The 26868-nt window shown below is 48.4% G+C and overlaps 1 protein-coding gene across 2 annotated transcripts in view; it reads left to right on the forward strand.

Moving 5' to 3' along the window:
* The window catches only part of LOC114510171 (death associated protein), a 55378-nt gene that overhangs the window by 13730 nt on the left and 14780 nt on the right, over positions 1 to 26868 (forward strand). Inside the window, exons 4-5 of one of the 2 annotated variants that reach the window (XM_036020266.1) lie at positions 10784 to 10796; positions 17942 to 18218. The exons of the other annotated variant lie outside the window; for it this stretch is intronic. Coding sequence (XP_035876159.1) covers positions 10784 to 10796; positions 17942 to 18138 — 210 coding nt within the window. The 3' untranslated portion in view covers positions 18139 to 18218. Of the gene's footprint in view, positions 1 to 10783; positions 10797 to 17941; positions 18219 to 26868 lie in introns of those variants that run through there. 2 annotated transcript variants of the gene reach the window in all.

Here is a 26868-nt window from a genome sequence, read left to right on the forward strand (position 1 = left end):
AAGCACACACTAGAAGTGCAAGGGGCCAGGGGTGGACTGGGGGTGGGCAGGAAAGTGGCGGAAGTAAGGGGATATCCAGACAGGTAATAAGGTTGAGGAGGGGGCAGCCCTTCTCTCTGAGCTCAGCTCTTTATAGCTCTGATTAGGACCATGGCCCTCTCTCACATAACGGAAAAATAAGCATACAATTCAAACCACCCAGCATGTGGAAGAGACCTGTGATGGAATACAAACAGCAACAGATGAATCTAACTGTAATACAAATGGTTACTATAACCAATTGAAAGGAGTGGAAGAAGAGACCTTAATACAAATGGTTACTATAACCAATTGAAAGGAGTGGAAGAAAAGACCTAACCTAAGTAACTTTGGAAAAGAGTATTTTGGCTGGATACAATAAGGCTAAAAATAAAAACCCACAAACAAACAAAAAATATATATAAATTGTATACTCCAGTTAGGAAATGTGTTTCTTACAAGAGTTATATATGTATGAGCTTAGCAATTCTGGACTTGCTTTATGTGTATACTAAGACTGAACAAATAAGTAAATTGACTGTGGGTACTGAGAGCCAACTTGCTCACTGTCAGAGTAAGGTTCCTACAAATAGGAAAGAAAAAGACTACAATGAACTTTGTGGTGTTGAGTTGGAATTGGAAATAGTAGTCAGAACTCATGGTTTTGGATGGATGGGTGGGTGGATAGTCGATGCCTACAGATACATACCTACGTGCAGCAGTAGATCCAGATGGGGAGGATCAGTGTACATGTCTGTTTCCTAGCTGTGTTCGCTGAGAAGACCTAAAAAAAAACTGATCCCCATGTAGCCATGAGCATCCTGAGAACCCAGATCTGGGTTTCTAAACCCATCCCCCAATCAGGGGAACCAGGGTTTCCCAGAGAAGTGGTCAGTCCAGGGTCAGAGCAGGAAGAACACTACAGGAGCCTGGGACGGCTCGTGGTGCCGGAGCAGGAAGGAGGAAGCACCCCAAACAGGACAGGGCTCATCAGAAGCACCCCGGCACCAGCCTGCAGGAACAATCTAATGCAGCAAAATTAATAATGGCAGTGTTGGGTTCTAACCCACAGAGTAAAAATAAACATCCATCAGGCAACCCTAAGATAAATAAGAAGGGACAGCTCTTTGTAGAAGAATTTTCAGTTAATAAATGTAAAAGGAAGGAGGGAGCCAGACCGTCACCCAAAGGCAAACGGCACAATAATGGTGGTAGACAAGGTCCACCAATGGGTGCTGTGATAAGTGGGTGAAAGTTTGAGAAAAGATGGGGTAGTTGCAGAGTCTCATAGAATCTCTCCCAATGTATTTATTAATTACACAACAGAGAGTGTCGTTACTATGGAAACCACGAAAAGGATGCCTATTTCAGTGTGAAAGCTGAAATAAGGCAGAGCATCATGTTCGACCTCATAGGGAAACCAGGCTGCTGCTTCTCAGCTGCCTTTTAAAGGAGAGGCATCCTTTTCCCCATGATGCACACAGAGGCCAGCGCACTGCGGGTGCTGAGTGCCACCAGCTACCAAGCCCTGTGCTATTTGGGGTGCCCTCTGTCTATAGGCAGGCCCGTGGCAAGGCAGCAACAGCTGACCAATTGCTGGAGAGCCGTGAGCCACATACCCCTGCACGGCCTCAGTGGGTAGGACACTGAGTGACAAGGAATGTCCTTGGGAGGCGGGTAACTGGTTGCCACTTGCCTGTGAACTGAGATGCCTATTCCAGGGAGAGGCTGTCCTGATGACACAGCAAGATCCTCAGAGCAGATGCCACTGAGGCGCGCTTTCCTGGCAGCAGCCTCGACTGCCTTGGTAAGAGGACTGGAGGACTCCAGCCGCCGTGCGGCAGCTCTTACCGTCAGGTTTGCCAAGCTGAGACATAGATCAGTGTTCCAAGTCTGCAGGCAACCTGGGGTACTGATGAAGTGTTACAGCTGTATACCAGCAAGAGAGTGGTGAAAGTCCTTGTTTTGCCCGGGGCACCTTGGGCAGCAGAAAGCAGCTAGCTGGCTCAGGCCCTCACGTCCGCTGTGGCAGCCAGAGTTGGCTGGGAGCGTGTCAGATGGCATTGGGAGAGGCTCCCGGGGCAGGCAGGGGTGGGGGGCAAGCGTCTGTCTGCACTTACAGAGCCTGCAGTCCTTCCTAACGGCAGCACTCTGGTCTCCTGCCGTGCAAAGGCTCAGGCGAACCTGCCCTCACCCGCCATGCCCTGTTTTCCTGGGCAGGACTTGCTACCAGACTGGCTGCCTTCCCTCTAGAATCAGTGTATCCGTTTCCTAGGGCTGCCATAACAACAGACCGCAAACTGGGGGTTTAAACTACAGAAATGCATTCCCTTCCAGTTCTGGAGGCCTGAAGTTCAAGATCAAGGTGTCTGCAGAGCCATGCGCCCTCTGAAGCACGAGGGAGAGACATGTTCTAGGCCCGTCCTGTAGCTTCCAGTAGCTCCCTGACTGTGGTCTTCACACAGTGTTCTCCTGCCGGCATGTCTGGGTACAGTCTCCCTTCTGATACCAACCCCATCTTGGTTAGTTACATCTGCCGCAACTAACTCCTATTTCCAAATAGAGCCACATGCTGAGGGACTGGGGGTTTGGGCGTTTCCATAGGAATCTGGGACAAGTAGGCAGCTCCTCGTGCCCCCAGGCGTCGGTTGACCGTGCCAGCAGCAATGTCAGTATAACAATTTATTTGCAGCGAGGCTCATGTGGGGAGCAACTCTTACCTCCGAGCCAGCAGACGGCGGCCCAGGTGGAGCTCCGCAGCAGTCTGCCTTCCCAGCCAGGTGGCTGCCCTGGGCCCAGGGATGTGGCCCAGACTGTGGCCACGCAGCCCATCAATTTAGAAACTGTTTTGTGCCTGCGCCCCCCACGTAGGCATATTCATTTGTAAATTATACATGCATACTGTCCTGCCATTACATAAATTATAAAATGGATACAAAGTAGATATCAATGTATAAAATAAAGTTGAAATAAGCAATATGTCAATGCCTTGCTAATCAATGCCTTGCTAATCATTAAGACTTTGTACTCTCAGTAACTAATACCTCAAGGTCCCTTGAGGTAAGGGTTCTCATTAAGGATTTAGGTTTAAATCTAAATTTCTAATGAGCTTCTGTGTGATTTCAGGGTTTGTAGGAGAGGTAGCTTCTTGTCAAATGTGATTAGATGTGTCATGTGGCTCATGAAGTACTTAAACCGGGAGAAATACAACTTTTCTCTTTCATTGTTGTTCACTTGGGCTTGTACTCGTGTTCACTTCAGCCTCTGCAGTTTGTTGTGCAGGAGTATTTTTTAAGTCACTTGTCCATTTTGTAAAAGGTACTTTAAATTCATTCATAATACGTTTGAGCACAGTCCTAGGTGCTTGGGGTAGATCTTCTAGGTGCAAGGACGAAACTAGAGAATTTAATTCACTACTGCATTTGTCAGGCAGCGTCCTGTGTATGTTGCCGGACACCGGAACACACTGCAGGGGCACAGGGACCTGCAGGTGGCGACCCCGCTCCTTCCTCCAGTCGGTTTCCCCCCTGAGGACCGGGAGGGCAGTGACGGATTGTTCTGGTCCGTCTGCAGACGGATGAACCAGTCCACTTAGTTAATAGTGAGGAGACTTAATTCATTCTGTTTCATTTTGTTAGGTAAAAAATAAAGGTAAAAAGTGTAGATTTGCATGTGTATCTTGTTTGTCCTCTCAACTCAAAGAACTACTCGGTGCTGGCTCCCGTGCCAGTTTTGCTGTTGTGTGCAGTGTTCCATGTCCTCTGAAACCCGTGGCCATGTGTCTATCAGGAGAATCAATAAGAACACAGCCTTGTGCATGTTAAGAGGTTTGGGCCAGAACTGCCCAATGAGCACAGAGCATGATGTGTGTGACCCACCCACTTTGTGGCCCAGACGTTGTGGGCGTGAACGTTGTCAGGGACTCGGTCTCTGCGGTCTCCTTTATGAAGACGGGCACCAGGGGAAGGCACAAGTCTGGCAGGTTGCGAAGCAAAGGCTCGCCGCTCCGCCAAGGGAGGGAGCATATGGGCATCCATATGTCACAGGAGCCAGGCTGGACTCCTTCAGTCGGGGATGAGAAGGGGGCGAGAGGGAAGGTGCTGAAGGCCCAGCTTTTCTCCAGTCGGCACAACATCTGGCTCCAGAATGGATGTGGAAACCAGGTGTGATTGATGAGCTGAACACCCCGGTCCTGCTCCCTCCCCCTTCCCTGGCCTCCAGCCTCCTTACGAGACCTCACGCTCCCTTCTCTGGGGGAGAGCTCTTATCACACGGAAGGGGAGGAGGCAGGGAGAGGAGGCAGGGAACGGAGCTATTGGTTTCCCCCTCCAGACGCTGCCATGCGTCTGCTCCGGAGGCAGCCTCTTGGAACGGATGACTCTTTTGTTTTTATGGTGTTACTCAAAGCGTTGCACTATTTATCAGCAGTGTTTTCTTATTACATAAACATGTGAACTGAATTTAAATCAACTCTCCAGTGGTTGGATTTTATAGAATGAACGAGGTACGTAATGATAACTTCGTAGAATAATGCTACGTATAAGAATAACTACATCGAAACAAGAGCCCTTTATTGAGCTTATTACATTACAATTACTATGCCTGAAATTTTTAAACTCTCTATTTAAATAAACTCCATTGACGTCAGCTGTCTCAGAGTGAGGAGCACTCAGAAAATACGGTGCTAATCCTGCCTCATCCGCAGGGGACACGTGTCAAGACCCCCGTGGATGCCTCAGACTGCGGATAGTGCTGAGCCCTATAGATACTACATTTCTTCCCTCTACGTACAGACTTAATTTATAAATTAGGTACAGTAAAAGATTAGCAATAATAACTAATAATAAAATAGAATAATTGTAATAGAAGTTATCTGAGTGACCTTGGGGCCATCATTGAGAAAATAAGGGTTACTTGCCCTGACCTGTGTGGGTTAGGGGGTTGGGTGTCATCTCACAAAGTGAAAGGTCACCAGTTCCATTCCTGGTCAGGGCACAAGCCTGGGTTGCGGGTTCAGTCCACCATAGGGGCTTGTACGAGAGGCAGCCAATTGATGTTTCTCTCTCACATCGTTGTTTCTCACCTCTTTCTCCCTCCCTTCCTCTCTCTCTAAAAATAAATAAAAATAAAATCTTAAAAAAATAAGGGTCACTTGCACACCAGCACTGTGGCACCACAGCAGTCAGTCTGATAACCAGGATGGCCCGAGTGATAGACTGACAGGACACGTACACAGCGTGGAGATGCTGGATGTAAGGATAATTCATGTCCCAGAGGCACATGAATGGGGCAGGACATTTAGTCAGTAGAGATCCACAGAGTTTTTTGTGTTAAAAAGAAGCCTTTGTCCCCTTCTAGGTATATCTCCAAACTGAAAGAGAGGTCTCAAAGAGATACTTGCATACCCCTGTTCACAGCAGCACTGTTCACTGTATCTGAGAGGTGGAAACACCTCACATGTCTATTGAAGATGCTTGGATAAGCAAAATATGGTACATCCATACAACAGAATACCGTGCAACCTCGAAAAGGAAGGAACTCCTGTCCCATGCTACGACATGGATGCCAATTGAAATAAGCCAGTCACAAAGGGACACAACCACGTGGTTGCACTTACATGCAGTATCTAAAGTAGTCAAATTCATAGAGACAGGAAGTACAGTGATAGTTGCCAGGGGCAGTGGGAGGGGCAAGAGGAAGCTGTTGTTTGATAGGCCTGGAGTTTCAGTTCTGCAAGATGAAAAGGTTCTGGAAATCTGTTTCACAGCAGTGTAAATGTACTTGACACTCCACTAAACTGTACACTTAACAATGGTTCGGATGGCAAATTTTATGTTATATATATTTTTTAACACATTAAAAATTGTTTTTGAAGAAGCATAAAAGGAAGCCCTCACAGCTATGGACAACAGTTTGGTGGTTCCTAAAAAAGTTAGGCATGGCATCACCATGTGACCCAACATTCCACGCGTAGGCATGTACCCAGGTGAACTGAAACAGGTATTTGAACAAAAGCTTATTCATGAGTGTTTGTCACATCATTAATCACAATAGTAAAAAAGTGGAAACAGCCCAAATGTCCGCCAAATGATGACTGGGTAAACAAAATGTGGTATATCCATACAGTGGAATATTATTCAGCCATGAAAAATAATAAAGTACTGACACATGTTACAGCATTGGATGCACCTGGAAAGCATTATGCTAAGTGAGAAGCCAGACACAAAAGGTCACATATTATATGATTCCATTTATATAAAATTTCCAGAATAAGCAAATCCAAAGAGAGAGAAGCAGACTCCTTGCAGGAGAAGGAAGGGGGCATGACTGCTTAATGCTTTCTTTTGGGGATGATGAAAATACTTTGAAATTAGTTAGGGGTGGCAGTAGCATAGCATTCAATGTATTAAAAGAGCCACCGAATTGTTCTTTTAAATGATTCAAATGGTGAGTTATACAACATGTAAATATTACTTCAATTAAAGAAAGAAGTCTTCGTGCATGAAAAGGTGGGAACCAGGACTGTAATCCAACCCCCAAATTTTCTTAGCTGGGAAAGTAGGAGTGAACTCTGATGAAATGACTCTGGAAGACCATGGCTGAAATACTGGGGGGACACCAGGACCCTCATGCAGATGTGGGGAAAGGCACACTCTCTACTGCAAACAGTGGCAAATCCCCGCTCAGACTGGATCAGGCAGCCAGGACACATAGTTTCTCCTGTGGAAAAGGCCCAGGGTAGCAGTGGCTACAGGCAAGTGGGGTCCCTCAGGCTAGTGCAGGCCCACATCTGCACCGATGGGAGCTCTGCCTTGCTCCTGGAGTAGCCTGCTCCCCAGGTGGGTAGCAGGTCGGCCACAGCAGGTCCAGCATTCACATCCAAGCCTGTGGTATCCACAGGAAGTTATGAGCATCTCTTCCTCAGTCTTTCCTGGAGCAAGAAAAGCTTTGCCAGAAGCCATCTAACAAACTCACTGGCCAGAACTGGATCATGGGACTCTAACGCGGACATTGCTGGGAGGGTCTCAGACCTATGGTTTGCAGTGGTGTGGATGTGGAGGAATCAGGCACCAGTACCGTAGGCCACATGGGCCATGTGGAGGCCAGTCCAGAGAAGTCGCCTGGAGCTGGGGCAAGAGCAAGCACCCAGGCATACACGAAAGAGAAGTGAAGACCAGGGAGGGCAGCAGAGCCAGAGGTCAGAACCCCAGCACAGAGCCTGTAAAGCAAGGTCTGAGAACTGCCACAGCACAGGGCTCAGGACCCCAGACCAATGAGGCCTACAACAAGAGGTCAGAGCCAAGGCCCAGGGTCTGAGTAAGAACTGGCACCCTGCCACAGTCGCAGAACAATTTCCTTTCCCCAAGGGCTCTCAAAGAGAGCCCTCTTAAAGCCATACTCGGTCTCCAGACCATGCGTGTTTGTACCCAGATATGGACCTAGTAGTGGCCATACACATCCTGAATGAAAAACCGAGGACTCAGTAAGACCAGATTTTAAAGGTTAGTCCCTATAGGCACCATCGGAACCAACCAAAGAGCACTGCTTATGTTACTGTAATTGCATTGCCCCCCGTTCTTCTAGCAAATCTTTAAAAGACTTTATTTATTTATTTTTAGAAAGGAGAAGGGAGGGAGAGAAACATCAACGTAGTAGACTTTTATAGAGCAGGGAGTGTTTGCGCCCCAGTGATTGTTGGAATGGCAGCCTCTAGCTGATTTCCCAGGGCCCACACATCCACAGGTTCCACTTCCTTGCTCATGGCCATTCATTTATTCAGCCCGTACCTGAAAGCACCTACTATGTTCCCAGCACCCTGCACCCCAGTTGGGACGCAGTGAACAAACGAAGTCCCCCTTCCCACAGAACTTACTGTCAAGTGGGGGCAGCAGATGGCGCACACATTGACGATTGTGTGTGTGTGTGTGTGTGTGTGTGTGTGTGTGCTGCACAAGTAGAGGCAGCAGTGCCGTGAAGAAAAGCAAAACGAGAAAAGGGCCTCGCGTGTTCCTCCTTTTCCAGGAACACCACATGTGGAGCACCACCCAACAATGTTCTTACCCACTGGGGGTGGCCGCCAAGGCCCTCCGCAGAGTGCGTTGGCCCGAGGCGTCCCCAGCAGGGCAGAGAGGAGATGAAGCAGCCTGCTGGGGCTGCCGTCGTGGGGCACCCCTGTCAGTGTCCTCACGAGCCCACAGGTTTGTTCAGGCTCGTGAAGTCACACTCGTGCTTGATCGCCAGGATAACCGAGCCCTCTTGCTCCCCTGTCGACATGGGGTCGCTGCAAAGATGAGTTTTCTGCCGAGGGCCAGCCAGAATCGGATCTGTGTGGAAACAGCTTCAAGGATTGTGGTCACGCCAGAGACTGAGGCTTTGCAGATAAGGCACAGTCATTACGGGCTGTCTGGGTGCTGGTCGGAAGGGGGTGGGCTGTGGCCTCCCTGGCCTCCTACCAAGCGGGACCCTGTGGGGAGGACCGCAGGGCACGAGGCAAAAAGTGTGTCACGGGTCTTATGATAATTTGGTCAAAAAGTCAGACTGCCACCACTAACTTCTTGTTTTGGAGAACTTTGAATTTGTCAGGACTAAAGATTGAAAGTGGGAGAGAGAAGATTATAAGTGACATCCTTTAGTGTTCCTTTGGAGCAGGTTCTCTCAGCAGAATGATGAAGTGTAGAGCATCTTGGGCCAGTCTGACTGAATGTGGAGAAGTAATTGCTGTTAACTCCTTGTTGAGGGGTGGGGTGGGTGTCATGGGAGGTGGGAGATGCAGGGAAAGGAGTGCTCAAATGATAGAATAGAAATACATGAGTTTGGATGTGGGCACCTGTCTTTGAAGACAGCAGTTGCATATAAAGTTTGTTTATCATAGGAGTTCCCGTTGGTTCCATTTGTTTAACCACATGCCTCCCTACAGCATAGCTTGGCCTCTGCAACTAAGGGTGACTTTTGCTACACATGGAGCCAGTACAGCAGACACTGCTAGAGAAAGTGTTGTCGATGGCCTGCACTATTGGCCATTTCTGTGGGTTGGGCGGGGGTGGGTGGGAAAGTTGTACAATTAACATGGAAAAGTGGGGACTCTCCTGTAGGCAGACACATCAGGAGACTGGACGGTTTGGGGAGTGACGTAGATGTGCATTTTGGGAAAGGCAGAGCAAGCGATACACTGATGCTGGAGGCAGGGAGGGTTGGCTGTAGCCCTCCCCTGCTCTCCCCATCTCCCCCGCTCTTCACTCCCAGTTTGACATAAGGGCTCCACATGCAGGGGTAGCTGCCCATGTGGGGCCTGGCCCAAAACTCCTATCCTCAGGCAACATATGTTCCTCCTGGTTTGCAATTAATTGGAGCCTAGGAGTTTGATGAGTGTATCCATTTACCTGGACTTACTGGCAGGTCGGGCTGCTAAATAACATTCACGGGCCAATCAGATTATAAATCAGTAGGACTGCTTTAACTTCTTGAACCCAGAGTCTACACTCTATGCATCAATTTCTATCTCATTTCCCTGAAACTGAAAAAATAAGGCAAAGAAACTGAGTGTTGGTCCATCAAAGGTCTCCATTTAGGTCTTTTTTTTTTGCCTAGCCCTTGTTCTAAGACTGAATCTTTTTTTCCCAACATTTCAAATGACTCTATACATATGTTTTAAAAACATCAGTGATAATTAAAAACCTAATACAGACTGTGAAAATAAATGAGGAACATACAAATGATAAAATGTCAGATTCCTGTGAAGTACAGAACAGGGAATGTAGTCAATAGCATTGTAATAACTGTGTGTGGTGCCAGGTGGGCCCTGGAAATATCAGGGGGTCACTTTGTAAAGTACAGGATTGTTCAACCCCTATGTCGTACACCTGAAACCAATATGAAATAATACTGAATGTAAACTGTAATCAAAAAATGAAACTTAAGAAAGAAATAAATAAGAACAAATAACTAAAAGGAAAGAAAAATGTCAAATTCCCAGTTAAAACAACACAATTCACAAAAGAGTGAATATTTATAAACAAATATTATTAGTAAACAAATACAAAATAAATACTTTCTGGTGTCCAAAATAAAGTAAACTAAAATTGCCTCAATGTTATGTTTTATTACCTATTCATTATATATAGATTAGATACCTCAATGTATGTTTTTACAAATGTTTCAAATTGCCTATAAATTTCAATATATTTTCCCCCCAAACTTCGATCTCCTGATTTTCCAAATTCATTATTTTCTCCCAGCTTTATTGAGCTATTATTGAACATAAAACATACATAAGCTTACGGTGTACAGCATGATTTGATACACATGTATACTGAGAAATGGTCATCACCTTCGAGGATTCTGACAAGGTGTTAACTGATTTAACAAGGTCAAGTAACACCTCCATCCCCCCACATAATTACCGGTAACATTTTTTTAATGATGGTAACACATAAGGCTCCCTCTCTTAACAACTTCCAAGTGTCTAATACAGTTCTGTTGATTGTACTCACTGTGCTGTGCGTTGGACCCCCCAGAACTTGCTCATCTTACAGCTGGAAGTCCCTGCCCGTTGGCCCACCTCTCCCCATTGTCCCCACCCTCCAGCCACAGTCAACCTCCATTCTACGGTGTCTCTATGAGTTCGGCATTTTTAGATTCCACATATTGTATGTGAGAATTTGCAGCATTCGTCTTTCCCTGGAGGGCTGACTTCATTTAGCATCATGTCTCAAGGTCCATGGCTGTTGCCACAAAAGTCAAATTTTCTATCTTTATGGCTGAATAGTATCCCACTGTGTGTAAGTACCACATTTTCTCCATCCATTCATGCACTGATAGACACTTAGGTGGTTTCTATGCCTGGTCTATTATAGATAATGCTGCAGTGAACGCGGGGGTGCAGGTATCTCCTCAAGACAGGGATTTCGTTGCTTCGGATTCAGTGCAGAAGGGGGATGGCTAGAAACATGCTAGTTCTGTTTTTAATTGAGGAACCGCCTACTGTTTTCCACAGGGGCCGAACCAATTCACATCCCCACCAACAGTGTGCAGGGAATCCCTTTTTCCACATCCTTGCCAGCATGTATCTTGTCTTTTTGATAATAGCCACTCTAACAAGTGTGAGGTGATAGCTCATTGTGATTTTGATCCATGTTTCCCTCATGATGAGGCTGAGCACCTTTTCATGTACCTGTTGGCTATCCGTGTTGGTTTTGTTGTTGTTATTGAGTCGTATGAGTCCCTCACATAAAGGTATGTTCGGATAGTAACCTCTCATCAACCGCATGACTTACAAATAGTTTCTCTCATTATAAGTTGCTTTTTCACTTTGTTGCTGTTTATCGTGCTGTACAGAAGCTTTTTAGTTTGATGTGGTGCCATTTGTTTTGTTTTTGTTTTGCTTGCTTCTGCTTTTGGTGTCGTATCCAAAAAATTGTTGCCGAGACCAATGTCAAGGAGCTTTTTCCCCTATGGTTTCTTCGAGGAGTTTTATAGTTTGGGTCTTACATTTAAGTCTTTAATCCACTTTGAATTAGTTTTTGTGAGTGGTATAAGATAGGGGTGCAATTCCATTCTTTTGTGTGTGAATATCCAGTTCTCCCAGCACCCTCTGTTGAAGAGACTGCTTTTTCCCTATGGCGTGTTCTTGGCTTCCGTGTCAATGGACCCTTGACCACGTATGCGGGAGTTTATTTCTGGGCTGTCTGTCCTGTTCCACGGGTCTGTGTTTTTATGTCAGTGCCGTACTCTTTTGACTGTAATAGCTTTATCCCGTCGCTTGAGAGCAGGAAGTGTGATGCCTCCAGCTTTGGTTTTTTTTTTTCCCTCAGAACTGCTGTGGCCATTCAGGGTCTTTTGTGGTTCTATACCCATTTTAGGATTTTTTTTTGATCTCTGTAAAAATGTCATTGGAATTTTGATGAGGATATCTTTGAATCTGTGCATTGCTTTGGGTAGTATGAACATTTTAACAGTATTAATTTTTCTGATCCATGAACACGAGATGTCTTTTTAACTATCTGTGCCTTCTTCAGTTTCTCTCATCAGTGTTTTATTGTTCTCATGGTACAGATCTTTCACCTCCTAAATTTATTCCTAAATATTTTATTATTTTTGATGCTATTGTAAATGCAATGTTAAGTTTTTCTTTTTCAGATACTTTGTTATTTTCATATAGAAATGTAACTGACCTCTCTATGTTGATTGATATCCTCCATTTTTTCTGAATCCATTTACCAGTTCTGTTTTTTGGTGGAGCTTTTAGGATTTTCTAGGATCACATTATCTACAAATAGAGACAGTTTTTCTTTCTCCTTTCCAAGTTAGATCCCTATTGTTTCTCTTTCTTGCCTGATTGTTCTGGCTAGGACTCGCAGTACTATGTCGAATAGGAGTTTTGAGAAGAATATCCTTGTCTTGTTCCTGATCTTACTGGAAAAGCTTTGAACCTTTCACCATTGAGCATTACGTTAGTTTGTCCCAGAGGTCCTGTGTCTTCTGCACATGTGCACACGCATACACACAGTGACAAGCTCCGTGGTTAGCTGCCACGTAAGGTAAAGCCTCAGATCCTTCTCAGTTTCCACTTTTACAGGGGGCAGAAGGTGGACAGTGATGTGCTTGGCTGAGCAGAACTGACCGAGCAGCCGCCAGAGGATCTTGGTCTCCTGAGTCCTGGGGCACCACCTTTCCCATCCCAGGGCCCATCCAAGCTCAGTGACTGGGGAGAATGCAGGGCCTCTCAAGTCTTAATGCTCTTGCAGATTGCCCCGGGGAAAATTGTCAAAATGCAGGTTTTGCCTCATTAGGTCTGGGGTGGGGCCTGAGACTGCATTTCTCAAGGCTCCAAGGGGGGTGTGGTACTGCTTGTTCCTACTACACTTTGAGTAGCAAGACGCCATCCAAGTCTCTATAATGTTAATAAAGTCTATGTGCTTTTCCAAAATGGGTCAACACTAGGCAAAAGGTAGAAAACATTGCACAGATAATTTAGCCTTTAGCTGTTGGTAAGTAATTAAAACTGCTTAATTCACCATACACACACACTCCCACTCCAGAGGGGAGGGGAGGGACAGTGTGAGTAAGAACTGTCTATAGGACAAGAGTGAACATTTTCCTCTTGGCACTTTAATCTGTTTTGAACGTGTCTGTCATTCAGCCTGTTGAGTCTGTGATCTGTCTCATCTTGATGGGGCTGTGGGAGTGAGAAGTTTGGAAAATTGTCCCTGCTATCAAACAAGCAATTCAGCACCATTCGGAAAGTCTGGCAGCCAAATAATGACAGATATAAGCCACCGTTAGACCAGCTGCTTTATATATAGTCTCATTTTGCCTTCACAGCCTACGGGCAGGCTGAGGATTCTGTGGATGAGGAAGTCTGCTGAGAAAGGCTCACAGCATGCCGAAGGTCATTCTGCTAGGAGCCGGCAGAGACAGGCTTTGAACCCGAATCTGTCTGATTCCAAAGACTCTTGCCCCTCTGTTGCCCACTGCTTGCATTCTGGCAACCAGCCCTCTTTTCCCAAGGAATTAGGAAGAAATTATTGAAAAGACAGCCTTAAATTCTATTTTGAATTTTAAAGTTCAGAGGCATATTTTCTGCACTAGGGTTTTGTGACCACTCATAGACACTGGTTTCCCTCCTTAAAACAGAAGAGTTTCTGTGCGTGTCTTTCTACTGCAACTGTCAGCTGGAGCCTTGTGGTCTTATAAGGCACGGTGTTGGAGTAGCTCTGCCGTGGCATGGGCGTCACGAGGGCCCCACCAGGGCCCCACCACCACCGCCGCCACTGCCCCCAGCACCCTAAATCATGGCAGCCACTGCTCCAGCAAGTCTTCCATCTCTGTGTCAGGAGTCACAGAGGCAAGAGAATGTCCACTTGGGAACCTCCAGGCCCAGTGAGTGGGAGACATGGAGGGCAGAGACAGGGTCCAGTTCAATTTCAGAAGCCATAGATTTGAGATTCCCAAAATCAGCTGCAAAGGAAGGAAATCAGACCACAAAAGTATAATAAGAGGAAGTTGGCATCAGTAGTATAAAACCAATGACTCATGGCTACTAAATTCATTATGACTTTAAGTGGGAAAAAGAAATAATGAGTCTTAAATAGGAAGGGCGATACCTCATGGGCACAAAAGAAATAGCTGGTAAAGAATGGAGGAGCCTGCTTCCATTTTGCCAGAAGTTCCAGGTGTGATTACAGATAGAAATAAAAGCAAACCCCTTCCAGCTCTGGCAAGGTTGAACCCACAGGGTGGATTTTTATGGGAAACGCTTTTGTTGCCTTTGTTGGGTCAGAGGGTCACTGAGGGGAAAGAGGCCCAGGTCAACAACTGTCCCCTGAACCCCCCCATCCTGGGAGGAGGAGGAGGGAGTTCTACCCCGCGCATCTTCCAGGCCTTTGGAGCTCGAGACTCTGCGCCCAGATGGCTGTCATCCCTGGATGAGAGGCATCGGGAGCCCAGGCCTGGGGGTGAGCGCAAGGCTCCTCCCTCTGAGCCGCTGGGTTGGCGTCCCCTAGGGGACTAGGAACTAGAAAAGAGAAGTGTTTTCCCTTAAAGCTTGAGAGTGAGTCCACTCAATCCAGGCCTTTTGTCTGTTAGTTTATCTATTAATCTTCTTAGCTTTCTTTTTCATCCCAGACCATGTATATGACTACAAAATCAAGCCATTTAGGTACACATCATCCCCAAGGATCAGCCTTCCAATGTCAGCCTGCAATGTGGGTAAAGCAGCTGAGCGCAGGAAAGCCCCACACTGGGGGGCAGAGCGGGTCCTCTCCAAGTCCTGGCCCTTAGCTCCTGGGTGGTCCCAGGTAAGGCACTAACCAGCCTGCAGGCCTGTCTCCTTGTCTGTCACATGAGGTTTGTAGACAAGGCTATTTCTCTGAAGGGACTCTCATGGTGACTACAGAAGGAGGAAAAGTGAACACCTACAGGCTTGGAAAAGATGTAACATCACACTTGAATTCGCAACAGTCACACATTTACGGAGTTCCTGTTATGTGGCTGGAACGTTGCTAGACTCTGGATGACAACACCCGGGTGAGTCCTAGGCGAGGTGGCTGCCTCCTCCCCGAGGCCGTCCGCATTCCGCGGTGTAGGGTGGTAACACGCCATCTCGGGCTTAAACGGGATCCAAGATGCTTTCCTTTGAAATCTCTTTAAAGCCTCTACTAAAAATTATCGTGTGACACTTTAGGAGAGCACAAGGCAGTTCACTGCCTCTGCTCTGTGGTGTGTATTTCCTCATTTTTCAAATCCCTTCGAATTTTTTCCTTTTTCTTTTCCTGGTTTTCCTTCTGTGGACTCCTATTACAGCTTTCTTGCCATAGGAAGTATGAAATCCAGTTACCAAAATGTTAAGTCGTGATAGATTTATTTCTCTGAAGATTTGATGACCAGATGCTATGATAGGCCTGATCACGGCCATCACTCTGCAGTCATGACGAGTGCAAACAGCACCCCCGAACCCCTGCAGCGATGGCCGTGTGCTGTGCCAGTCCCAGGCACCACGGCTGGAGCCGGGGCCTGGTCCCTGAACTGCTGCGGAAAGGCGATGCTAAATACCAGCTGGCGTGAGTGAGACTAAAGTCCCAGGCTTTGTTCGCTTGTTTTTCCCTTGCCTCGCCCATGGATGCCCTCATTTCTGTTTCTGGGTCCCTTGGGCTGAGACGCCTCATCCCGTTCCTCTTAGAGCCATGGGATATCAAACATACAAGGGGAGGACCCCAAATAACAGAATTTATTTGTAAAAATTTGTGTACTGGTTCTTACATGTTTGGACTTCAGCCACCTTGAAAGCACTCTCCATGTAATGCAAGACACCCGGCAAGACATTTTTCCATTGCTCAGAACAGTTTTTGAACCCGTCGATTTTGATGCCTTTTAGTGCTTCTGCCGTCTTTGTTTCACCTCTTCCACATCAGCAAAATGTTTCCCTTTGAGGACTTTTCTCATCCAGGGAAACAACAAAAAGTGACTCGGGGTAAGACGGTGAATAGGGAGGATGAGGCACAGGGGTCATGTCATTCTTGGTCAAAACTTGCTGAGCACTCAGCGCGGTGTGGGCAGGTGCACTCATATAAATCACCCTTCATGGAATGGGCAAGCATGTTGAAAGAGTCTTCAGAAAAAATCCTCTGAAGCCGAACGCAGCCTCTCACAACAATGCCAGCTGGTGCACTGATACAAACGAGTTCCTAGAACACTCACCTAGCCGGGGGAGCCAGTGCTCCAAAGGACCTGCCCTCCAGAAGATAATTCTGGTTTTGGGGGTCCTGCCACACATGTCCAACTGTGTGTGTCAGTTTTATTCTGATTTTCCATTATATCCAATTTCGTTTCGAGAGTCTGGGTTCCAGTGTGACTGTCATGCTTCTGTACCCCACATGTACCGCCATACATGGGGAAAGAACACACAGATATTTGGGAGTGATTCGGCTGCAAGTCTGCGTGGCTGCCAGCCCTAATTCCCCTTTTCATTTTTTCAAATATAATGAGAGAGCACGCACGGGCAGAAAAGCCAATTTCCCTCCCATGACGACGACTGTTCCCTGCTGCTCGGCCCTCAGCCCTCTTGTGCTTTGCACCCTCCCTCCAGCAGAGGCTCTGTGTGTCCCTCCGCAGTCCTGGGCCCAGCGGGGCTCTGCTGCTCTCTAGAGCACACACTGCGGCCCGCTGGCTTCACCTCGCCTCTGCAGTGCGGAGGGATACAGAGGGGTGCAGTCCCAGCTTTGTGACCTGCTGCCTGTGTGACAGTGGGAAAAGCATTCTTAGAGGCCCAGGCTCCTCGCAATAAAATGGGGCCGGGGGGGGGGGGGGGGGAGAGGAGTAAAAATAATCCCTCACAGCTTGAAAAGACACTGACTTTGCACAAGGTTAGGCCCAGAGCCACTGTTTGGCCACATACCTGCAACACCATGAGCCTCAGTCTCCCCTGTGGGCAGTGGGGCAAGAATCCCTTGTTCGGGGGGCTGAAGGTGCTAAAGGCTGGGTGAGGCTCCTGCATGGTGCCTGGCCAGTAGCAGGCTCTCAGGGATGCCCACTCGCTCTGCTCCACCTGGGACCTCAGGACCGAGTCATGTCAGATGGGCACAGGGAGAGGAAGGGAGACGGTTTTTACAGTGAGTGTGTGTGTGTGTGTGTTCAAGCAGATTAAAACTGTTTCTTTGTCTTAGTTGCCTCAACGGTGGTAGTGGTTATTTTCCCTCATCTGTTTTCAAAGGTGGAGGTGGCTAGACCCCCGGTTGCAGGGGACTGCCCCTCTTCCCGAGGGCACTGTGACCGTGGAGCACAGCCTGTTCTCAGCCGTGATTATCACGTGGGCATCTCCCCGGGGTGGGTGAAACACAGGCGGCAGCCAGGCCCCGGAGTTTCCGGTTGAGTAGGTCTGGGTGCGCCCAAGAACATGCATTTCCAGCCGGTTCCCAGGTGAACGGCCCTGTGGGGACCACACATGGAGCCAGCGTCTACCAGAGACATTGATAAATTCTGCTTGGCACAGACAACCATCTTCCCCTTTGAGGGCCTCCCCTGGGACATGTTACAAGTAGCTAAATGTCAGCTTGTTTTACATTGGCTGCATTTTCAATGCCACGGTGAGATGTGGGAGCACTTTTTAAAGCCTGCCTCCTTACCACACGGGTCCTATGAAGTACTCTCTAATTAAAAAAAAAAAAAAACAACAACAACAATTCCCTGGTCAGAGAAGTCGGGTAAGGGTCCTTCTGTGGTCCCCTCTGGGGCAGCCTGTCACCTGGCCAGGGAGACTGTGCCTCAGAGAAAGCCACACAACCCCTGGTAACCCAGCATTTGCCACACCCCGTTGCAGCCCTCTGCACGGTGCAGCGGGACATTCACGAGCACGCTGGGCCAGGAGGGGCACTGGACGCCTGCGGTGGGGTGGGGGGGGTGTCTCTGGCACATTGCCTTCCTACCTCAGTCCTCTCCGGGAGCGCGTTCTGTCTGGGCCTCGTACTCAGGGAAACAGTGACACTGTCTGAACCAGACCGTTGTGGGGCCCGTGAAATCGGACTTGTCCTGTTACCTGCTACCCCAAGTAAGAACTGGCCCAGCTCGTTAATAGGAATGTGTGTATATATTACAAATAGCAACCCTAAAAGCACTTATAAAGTATAAACTCGTGCAGTAAAACTTCAACTTTTTTTTTAATTTTAGTGAATGGTAGTGTGTTATACTTTTTAAAATTCCAAATCATACAACATTTATAAAGAAATGTGTTGTTGCTTTTGTGACCACACTATAACCTGGACTCGTCTAATTACAGTATTGCCAGTAAAACTCCTCAAAGAGAAGACCCAGTTTAATGCATAAGGTAAAATTAGCTGTAATAAATATATCAATCATTTGTGTAACATTTTCATTGTAGGGTGTTTGGGGTTTCTTCCCAAAAGTTGGTTTTCTTAAGGGGTTTTTAAATATATTTCCCACCATATTTATGTTGCTTATTTTCTCCTTTCTCCTAATGAATATAAACTTCAAATTAGTGAAATCTTACTAAATAAGGTTTTAATCCTTTGGAAAAATTATTCACCCAATAACAAGCACAGGCCACCCTGCAGGGCACTGCAGGCCTGCTCAGGGGACATTCCATCATGGCGGGGGCTCAGCTGTGTGTCCCCAAGCCCCTCCTGGGACCGGCCTGCAGGGTAGGAGGGTGACCTTTGTGCCTTATTTGTGAGTACGGAGAGAAACGGAGCCTCAGGAACGTTTATTGTTCACTGTGTCTCCTCGGAATGAACTGTTCTCCAAACTGTACATCGTGGCCCATTGGCTGGTCATAAAGTCGGTTCAGTGGGTGGAGACCAGCTGTTTTTTTAATGGAACAGGACCAAGCAGAAAATACTACAGTGTGTCCGCCACATGTGAGATTCAGGACCGTTTGTTCTAGGAGTGTCTGTGCGTGGGCACTGAGTCACTGTGTTACATGACCCAAGTTTTTATTGTGGGTCATGATCAAAATGTGGGAAAGCCATTGGGCAGGAAAGATTTCAAGCCATTTTAGAGTATAGAAGAACTAATGAGTTAAGATTAATCTTTTCCTGTTTAAAGCTGTGACTTGTCTTGCCTGCCCCCACGGCAGTTCCGTCCTCTGCCCACACCCTGTGTGCTCCACCCACTGCCTGCAGTGAGGGGCAGCGGCGCGGCCGCGGGCATCGCCGTGGGATTCCTTCTCACCGCTCCAGGATGACTGGGCTCCGGGGGCAGTGTCTCACTCTAGGACCCAACAAGTGTTGCAGTCCCTTGGAGGTACTGATGCTCGAGGTAGCAGCAGCACCAGACCAGTGCAATTCGTGGAGAATTTACTTCAAGAGAGAATGGACTGTGAGTGGGGCTGGAGCCACCAGAGCAGTATGCCCCCAGCATCCCCCAGCTGGCACCGAGTTAGGTATTTTGAATAATACACTTGAAACTGTTTAGGCACAACCAGGTGCGCCCTATTGAGAGGAGAGGAAACTGCCCCAGTCCCTTGTCTGTTGTGGCCCATGCCCCACTGTGTAACGACTGCCACGTCTGCCACGCCACGTCTGCTTCTGAAACTCCCTGGACACACGCCCGTCTGTGCTCAGCTGACTGCTCGTCTCCCAGAGCTCAGCCAGCCTTGCCTGTCCTGCCAATCCCCCTGCTGTGCATTCTCCTGCAGCGCCCCATCCTTCCCGGGAACAGCTCTCTGCCTAAATGTAGGCCTTCGGTGAATTTCTCATCACTTGTTTCACGTTGGGCCCTGCTGCCTCAGACACGTGCAGACCGGCCAGCTGCCTCAGGGACAGACCATTGGCTTCTCCTTAAAGCCAATCCCTGCTGACCTCCCCGTGTGGGTTTTAGACTTAGCCTGCCCTCCCTGCATCTGAGAGTTGCAGGGATCCAGAGCAGGAAAGGAGAACTCACTTGGCTAAGGTTATGTGGTTAGGGGAGAGGGGGTGGTTTGCATTGCCCCTGAAGAAGAACCAGAATACTCCATGTGCATCTCTGTTCCCTGGTGCTCTGACCTCTCCGCAGTCTGGGCCTTACCTGCTGTCTCCAAACCTGTCCTCTGACCTACAGCATAGGGTTTATGTTCACACTCCTGTCGACCCCTTAGGTGTAACTTAGTGTATTATATTAAATTCAGGAAAGCATTTCATAGCCCCAGGTACTGTTTTTAAGTTAGTAAAAGTGCGTCTTTGATAAAAATCCCCTCATAATTTTGTCTCACACATTGTTATGAGAAAGTCCTCCTGGTAAAATATTTACAACTACCTTGTCACTGAATAGTGAAGTGAGTTCATCTTAACAAGTCTGTCTGTCTGTGCCTGATTTTCTTATAAATCAAATATTTGGTAAATTCACAAAATTGTGCCTTGGCCACAAAAGATTTGGATTTGAAAAGCATCAGCTATTGTTACGGGCCCAGGCTTGTGAGTTTGGATCCTGGCTCTCCCCTTACTAGCTGTGTAGCCTTGGGCAGTCCAATAAACCTCTCTGTGCCTGAGTGGCCTCACCTGTACGTTGTGATTGTTGGCAGCACTTACCCTATCAGGCTGCTGGGAAAGTTACATGAATTAACGTGTCAACAGCCACATTAGTGACTGAAGAGTTCCTGGCACAGAATAAGAGAAAAATACAAGCTCTTATTAGCACATGTTTTTTATTACTTTGTTTATAAAGATTTTACTTATTTACTTTTGGAGAGATAGAGAAAGAGGGGAGGAGAAACATCAATGTGAGAGAGAAACATTGATTGGCTGCCTCTCGTACGCACCCCAACTGGGGACCAAACCTGCAACCCAGACACATGCCCTGACCAGAAATTGAATTGGTGACCTTTCACTTTGCAGGAGGATGCCCAACCAACTGAGCCACACCAGTCAGGGCTGCTATCACTCTTTATCTCCACTATTTTACAATCAAAATCTAGAACTGAAAGGAACCCTAAAACTCTCTAAGTAGATGTCCCTGGCTGTCACTGAATAGTCCAGAGTTTGGAGGTTACCATGGTGACTTTCCCGTCCCACCTAATAACGCATGCTTGAGAAATGCTTCGTTTCTAGGACTCTCGTAGGACTCCAAGGGCAGTAATTGCCCAGGTGAATGTCACTGTAGTATGGCTCATGGAACTAATGCTTCCATCAAGGACACTTGGTCCAGCTCTCCCACCTGACCGAGGATTTTATAATTTCTAGGATTTCCTGTGGAATTATTTCCCATCAGGCAATTCCACAGGAAATCAAAGCCCAAAGACCTGAGTTCACTTGACTTGCAAAGCCACTGCTGTCCTGTCTCGACCTTCCATGTGAAAGGTCACACTGAGTTGGCGTTGGAGTCTTAGACTGAAGTTGAGTTCCTCTTCCTCTATCAGAAGTGCCCATGGTCCACCCGGCTTTGCACAGGCAGTGCTTGCAGATGAGGGTGTTCGGCCCTTGGTGGGTAGTCCTGCTTTACCATTAGTGACAAGACAGCTAAAGGCACGAGCCCAGTACACAGCCTTGCTCAGGGACAGCCGTGAGGCAGGTGCAGGCTGTGGACCCCACCCTGCCACCCTGCCACCCCACCACCCCGTGGCTCTGGGATGATTGGCGGAGGTAGAGGAGAAGGATGAGGATGGAAAAATGGATTATCGGCTCTCCCAATAATTCATTGGGATTCCTCTGTCAGCCTTTGAGGTCAAATGCTGTCCAAATGGATAAGCTGCCTTCAACTCCACGTAAAATCCGGAGCACAGTTGCAACTGCCTTTAATCAGTGTCCCAGAATGTGTTGATGCTGACAGAGGTCTAGCCAAAAGGCTTCCATATGCAGACGCATTTAGGGAACATAGGTTAAATGAAGTTAACCTGGTTTCCTTAAGACATCTCAAGGCCCTCATACACTAAGGGGCACTGGAATCTCCAGGCAGAGGATACAGGAAGCAGGGTTTCCAGAACTCAGTTGAGGGAGGCTACCCAAATGACGCCGCGGGACTAGAGTTGGGCGGAATGTATTCTGGGGCCACAGTCCTGAGGGCTGTGTGTGGCAGGTGGAAGGAGGACAGTTTGCCAGAGAATCTGAGGACCAGATCCTTGCCCTGTCTCCACTTGCTCCCAGTCCCGTGACCACCGGTGGCATGGTCTTCTCTGCCACTGAGCTGCTGCTTCAGCTGTGTGGGAGGAGGCCAGAGTGACCAGCGCGCTGCCTGCCCCACTTGCCCCAGGGAGAAGGTCGCCGGAACCAGGACCGACGAGCTCCGAAATCAGGGAGAGCTCTGCCTGCAGATGTAAGGCACCCCATTGGCGCACAGCTCTCTGAACCCAGAAAAGGCCGTGGGGGGCGCCTGCTAGTGGGGAGAGATTCCCTGTTTACCTGTGTTTTATTTTGTCTCGCCAAAGCTTTTGCCTAAATGCATGAATGAAATTCTACTGTGTATAGATAAATGTATAGAGCTAACCGTGGCTTTTCCGTGTAATCCCGTAGTAATGCCTAGGGTTTTTCTCGCCCCTTGACAGCTATACCAGCCTGTTTAGTCTAAATCCATTTCGTTCTTGGTGGCAGACGGAGCGGCAGTCAGAGCCTCAGGGGAGGCGGGAGGCAGGAGGCAGAAAGTGCCCAGGTGTCCCCAGGGCAAGCCCAGCCCGGCCCAGAGGGCTCAGAAAACTGCAGGGGTTTTCATGTTTTCACACTAGCTCCTAAACGCTGGCAGAAACTGAACTGACGTGAGGCTATTTATAGTCCTTATTTATCCTGCTTAGTGTAATCCCCACACATTTTGCTGTAGAAAACATTAATGGGTTTGAATACGGGCTGCAGCCCCACAACACCCACACCCCAGGGTGTCAGTTAGACATGAATTACACAATGTGCTGCCTTTGTAAAATTTGAGAAAATCTGAATTCAGAAGAAACCTTTCTGACCCCGAGGGATCCGGGTGAGACATCAGGGGCTCTAATGGAAACTCGGAGGCACAGAGGCACCTGTGAAGGTCAGTGTCACCCACACGGGCCCAGCGGAGTGAGGAACAGGCTGTTCTGTTACTGGCCTCCGGTGAGAGGTTCCGCACCCTCATGACTGCTAATCACCGCCCTGGCACCTGGTGAGGAGCCTCACGGGTGCTGCAGCACCCCCGGCCTGTCCCCTCCCTCCCAGGGACAAGCCAGTGCCTGGCCCGTCACAGCACAGGGCCCTGCTCTCTCCCCGACCAGGGCCCCCAAAGGCTCCCTTGTACCCCCACACCCTGGCTGCTCGAGAGAGAAGCAGTTGGCATCTGCCCTGACTGGTGTAGCTCAGTGGATTGGGCATTGTCCTGCAAACCTAAAGGTTGCCAGTTCAATTCCCAGTCAGGGCACATGCCTGGGTCACAGGCCAGGCCCCCAGGGCATGAGAGAAGCAACTGATCTATGTTTCTCTGACACATCAGTGTTTCCCTCCCTGTCTTTCTCCCTCTCTTCCCTTCTCTCTAAAAATAAACAAATATTTTTAAAATATATAAATAAATAAAAAGAAGCAGTTGGCATGCACCCCAGAAGCTAACTACCTCCTAAAGCCAGCTGTATTTTATGAGCCTTAGAAATTTTGTTGTAGCAGTCGATTATAAATTATTGAATTAACTCTGTATATTTATAGCAACATCTTAACAGTTTAATAATTTACTCATCCCTTATGGATCCTTTGGGATGTTTCTCTTCATTGTTAGGGAGAAGAGTCCTTTCAGAGCTAACTTCACTGGGCTGCTCCCTGCGTGATGCTTCCTGAGTTCTTAAACAGAACCCCACACCACTGTTCCTAGGAAGCATGAAGGGCCTGACACACAGCAGGCTGACCACCCCTCCAGGAAGCCGGTGCTTATTCCCCGCCTGTGCCCCAGGGCCACCAAGGCTGTGGGAACCAGCCAGCCCCAAGACTCAGGACACTGGCCGTGAGTGTCCTGCACTGGGTGGCATGGACTGTGAGGCAGGATAGGGACCTAAGCATCATTAGTACCGTTTCTAAGGGGAAATAAGTTCTAAGTCCAAACAAGTGACCTCCCTGCTTTGGGAGCACTCTTCTTTGTGAGATGCGGCCAGCAGCCCGCTGCCCGTGGGTGAGTCCTCCCCACCGAGCCCTGTGCCTCACCGGTGCTCTCAGGCCCTCCTGTTGCATGGAAGGGAATGGCAGCAGGCACTGTTTCTGAATACTCCCCAGCAAATGACGGAACCCTGGAGTCAGGGAGGGCCTTAGGTAAGGAGGACAAAGGTTTTAGGTGAGGACCTGGATCCTTCTGGTATTTGGGAATCCAGCTGAAAAGGCAAAAGCATGGTGAACTCATGTGGGGGTTGGGCACCATGGCTGCGTAGTCTTTACCGTCTCCCGGCTCCAGAGGAAACGCCTCGGACGTGAAGGTCCCTTTTGCTTGGAGGTGACTGTCCTGTCGTGAGTGAAGTTACACTGTATGAAAAGAGGACACTCGTTTCTTTACCAGTTGGGCTGCCTTGGAGCCTGGGTTTCCATCTGGGCACCTTCACTTTTGAATCTTTCCAGATTTTTAGGGAAACATGGCCAGAGTCCTGCAGAGAAATTCAGCTCTTATCATTAGCTTCCAGGAATTGCCAGGAATTAAAGAAGATTGATGTGTTTTCCTGTTAAATTTAATTCAGACTCTCAAAAGTGGTTTTAATAGGGCACTGGTTCCCTTCTTCTTTACCATTTAAGATTCAGTGCATGGTTTCATCACCACTCTCCAGTTTGACTTGAGATGAGCTGAAGCGGTACCTCTTAGCCTGACCTCTCTCTCTTAATTGGGAGGGAAACGGTTCACTGGGCTTCAAGGTCAGTCTGGCTAACCCTGGAGGAAGAGCCCCTGTGCCTGGGAACTCCAGGCTGTCTCCTCACCGCCCGCAGATCCAGCCCAGCCAGGTGGGCGGGTAACAAAAATGAACGCACACGTCTCTGACCCCTCCTTTGCAAGCCTTTGGGGCTCTCCGTGCACAAGGAGTTCAGTGCCTTTCTAAGACGTGAGCCCCAGTTTATCACTGGGCTAATTCCCTCTCTGTACAGACCGTGCTAGTGACACTCATTCGGTGCTGGTGGCATTTGTCGAGCCTCTCTGTGCTCCTGACACTATGCCAGGTGCTGGGGACACAACAAACTCAACCTTTGTCCTTAACCTTGAAGGCGTGCAAGAGCCTGCACTGTAGTGTGATTAAGTGAAAAGTTCTTGTGAAAACACAGCTGGGGAAAGGGTCACAGGGTCAGGGAAAGCAATGGAAAGAGAACACGTGGGCTCGCTCTGAGCTAATGTTTGCCGACTGGCTAAGTTTAAGGCCACACAGGCAGAGAGCGCGCCAGCGTTTCTTCTGTGCCAGATGCAACTCCCTAGAGCCCTACAGTGACAGTTAGGACCACCCTAGAGTTCTGCGTCTCGGCTTAGAGTGGCTGTGTGATGTGTTGAGGCTGGTGTGGTTTGGGGAATGACAGGAGGCACTAGTAGTAATTTACACAGGAGCCAAGACCTAACCTCGGACAGTCCCCAAGGAGTCAGGGACAATGGCCCTCCCAGGGTAACTGGTCAGAGAAGTGGCAGCGGGGGCCGGCTGTACTTTTCCCTCAGGTAAGGATAGGAAGTCCAATACAATGCCATCTGCCGTCACAGTGAATTTTGGGGACTGCGATGCAGAAATGGCACAGTTACGTCACCGATTCTCATTTCAGGACCCCCTCACTGCCCTGTTACCAAACTGCGAAGAGGCTGTTTTTTCTTTATGTTCCAGTCAACACGGTTTTGAGGCAAATGCCGAGAAAAACAACAAATTGCATCTTGATTTTAAGAAGAGCTCTTCTTTGGGGTTCTTTGTACATGGTAGAACTCCTTTTAAGACAGTGTTCTGAGTCAGTACTCCCATCCCATCTCTGCCTGCCTTGCTGAAACAAGCAGCACAGCTGCAAATGATTTTTTTAAAGACTTTATTTATTTATTTTTAGAGAGGGGGAAGGGAGGGAGGAAGAGAGGGAGAAAAACATTAATGTGTGAAAGAAATATCAATTGGTTACCTCACGCTTGCCCCCAAGGGGGGACCTTGCCCACAACCCAGGCAGGTGCCCTGACTGGGGATCGAACCTGCAATCTTTTGGTTCACAGGCTAGTACCCAATGGGCTGAGCCACACCAGCCAAGGTGCAAACAATTTTTATCTGGGTGCCTCATTCACATGTCTCACTGGAAATACTGCACTCTTCGTTTCCTTGGGAAAGCCTCCTTGCAGAAGGAGACTGTGCACCCACTTGCCCCAGATAGACTCTGTGCCCCACACCTTAACAGCTTTCCTCCTGGGTGTCACTGTCCCCTAGGGCTCTTTCTTCTGGTCCCCAAGGTGACAGCTCAGTCATCAGATGCTTAAACCCAGGTGATGGAACAGTACAAGCACAAGCCATGGACACCTGCTCCTCCACAGCCAGGGCCACATGGTGTGGATTTTCTGGAATAGTTCTGGTTTCAACTATTCTGTCCCCTTGTCCATGCAGGGACTTCTGTTTGTCAGGCAGTGTGTTCTGGTTCTCGATAACAATGAGCAAAACAATAGGGTTATCTTACCTATAGCATGTGACCCGGAGAAACAAGGGCCCTGGGTCCAGGGGCAAGGACATCAAGCCTGCCTTGTGTCCAGTCCACGCTGCGGAGCCCAGCCCCTCGTGCCCTTAGGCTCCAGGAGGGCGTACCCTTCTGTGCTGGTCACACCGGGTCTCCAGGACCCAGCCCAGTCAGTGGCTGGCACCTGTGGCCGCTCAGTAAATATTTATCCAAGCACAGGCACGGGCACGGTGTTGACGTGCCGAGATCCACATCTGCAGACCCGCCATGCCCCGGGCACTCCTGCCGCCCGGGACCTCAGCTGCGCCAGGAAGAACTCCCCAACCGGAATCAG

The sequence above is a fragment of the Phyllostomus discolor genome, chromosome 3 (assembly GCF_004126475.2).
Source record: "Phyllostomus discolor isolate MPI-MPIP mPhyDis1 chromosome 3, mPhyDis1.pri.v3, whole genome shotgun sequence".
In the NCBI taxonomy this organism is placed as follows: domain Eukaryota; kingdom Metazoa; phylum Chordata; class Mammalia; order Chiroptera; family Phyllostomidae; genus Phyllostomus; species Phyllostomus discolor.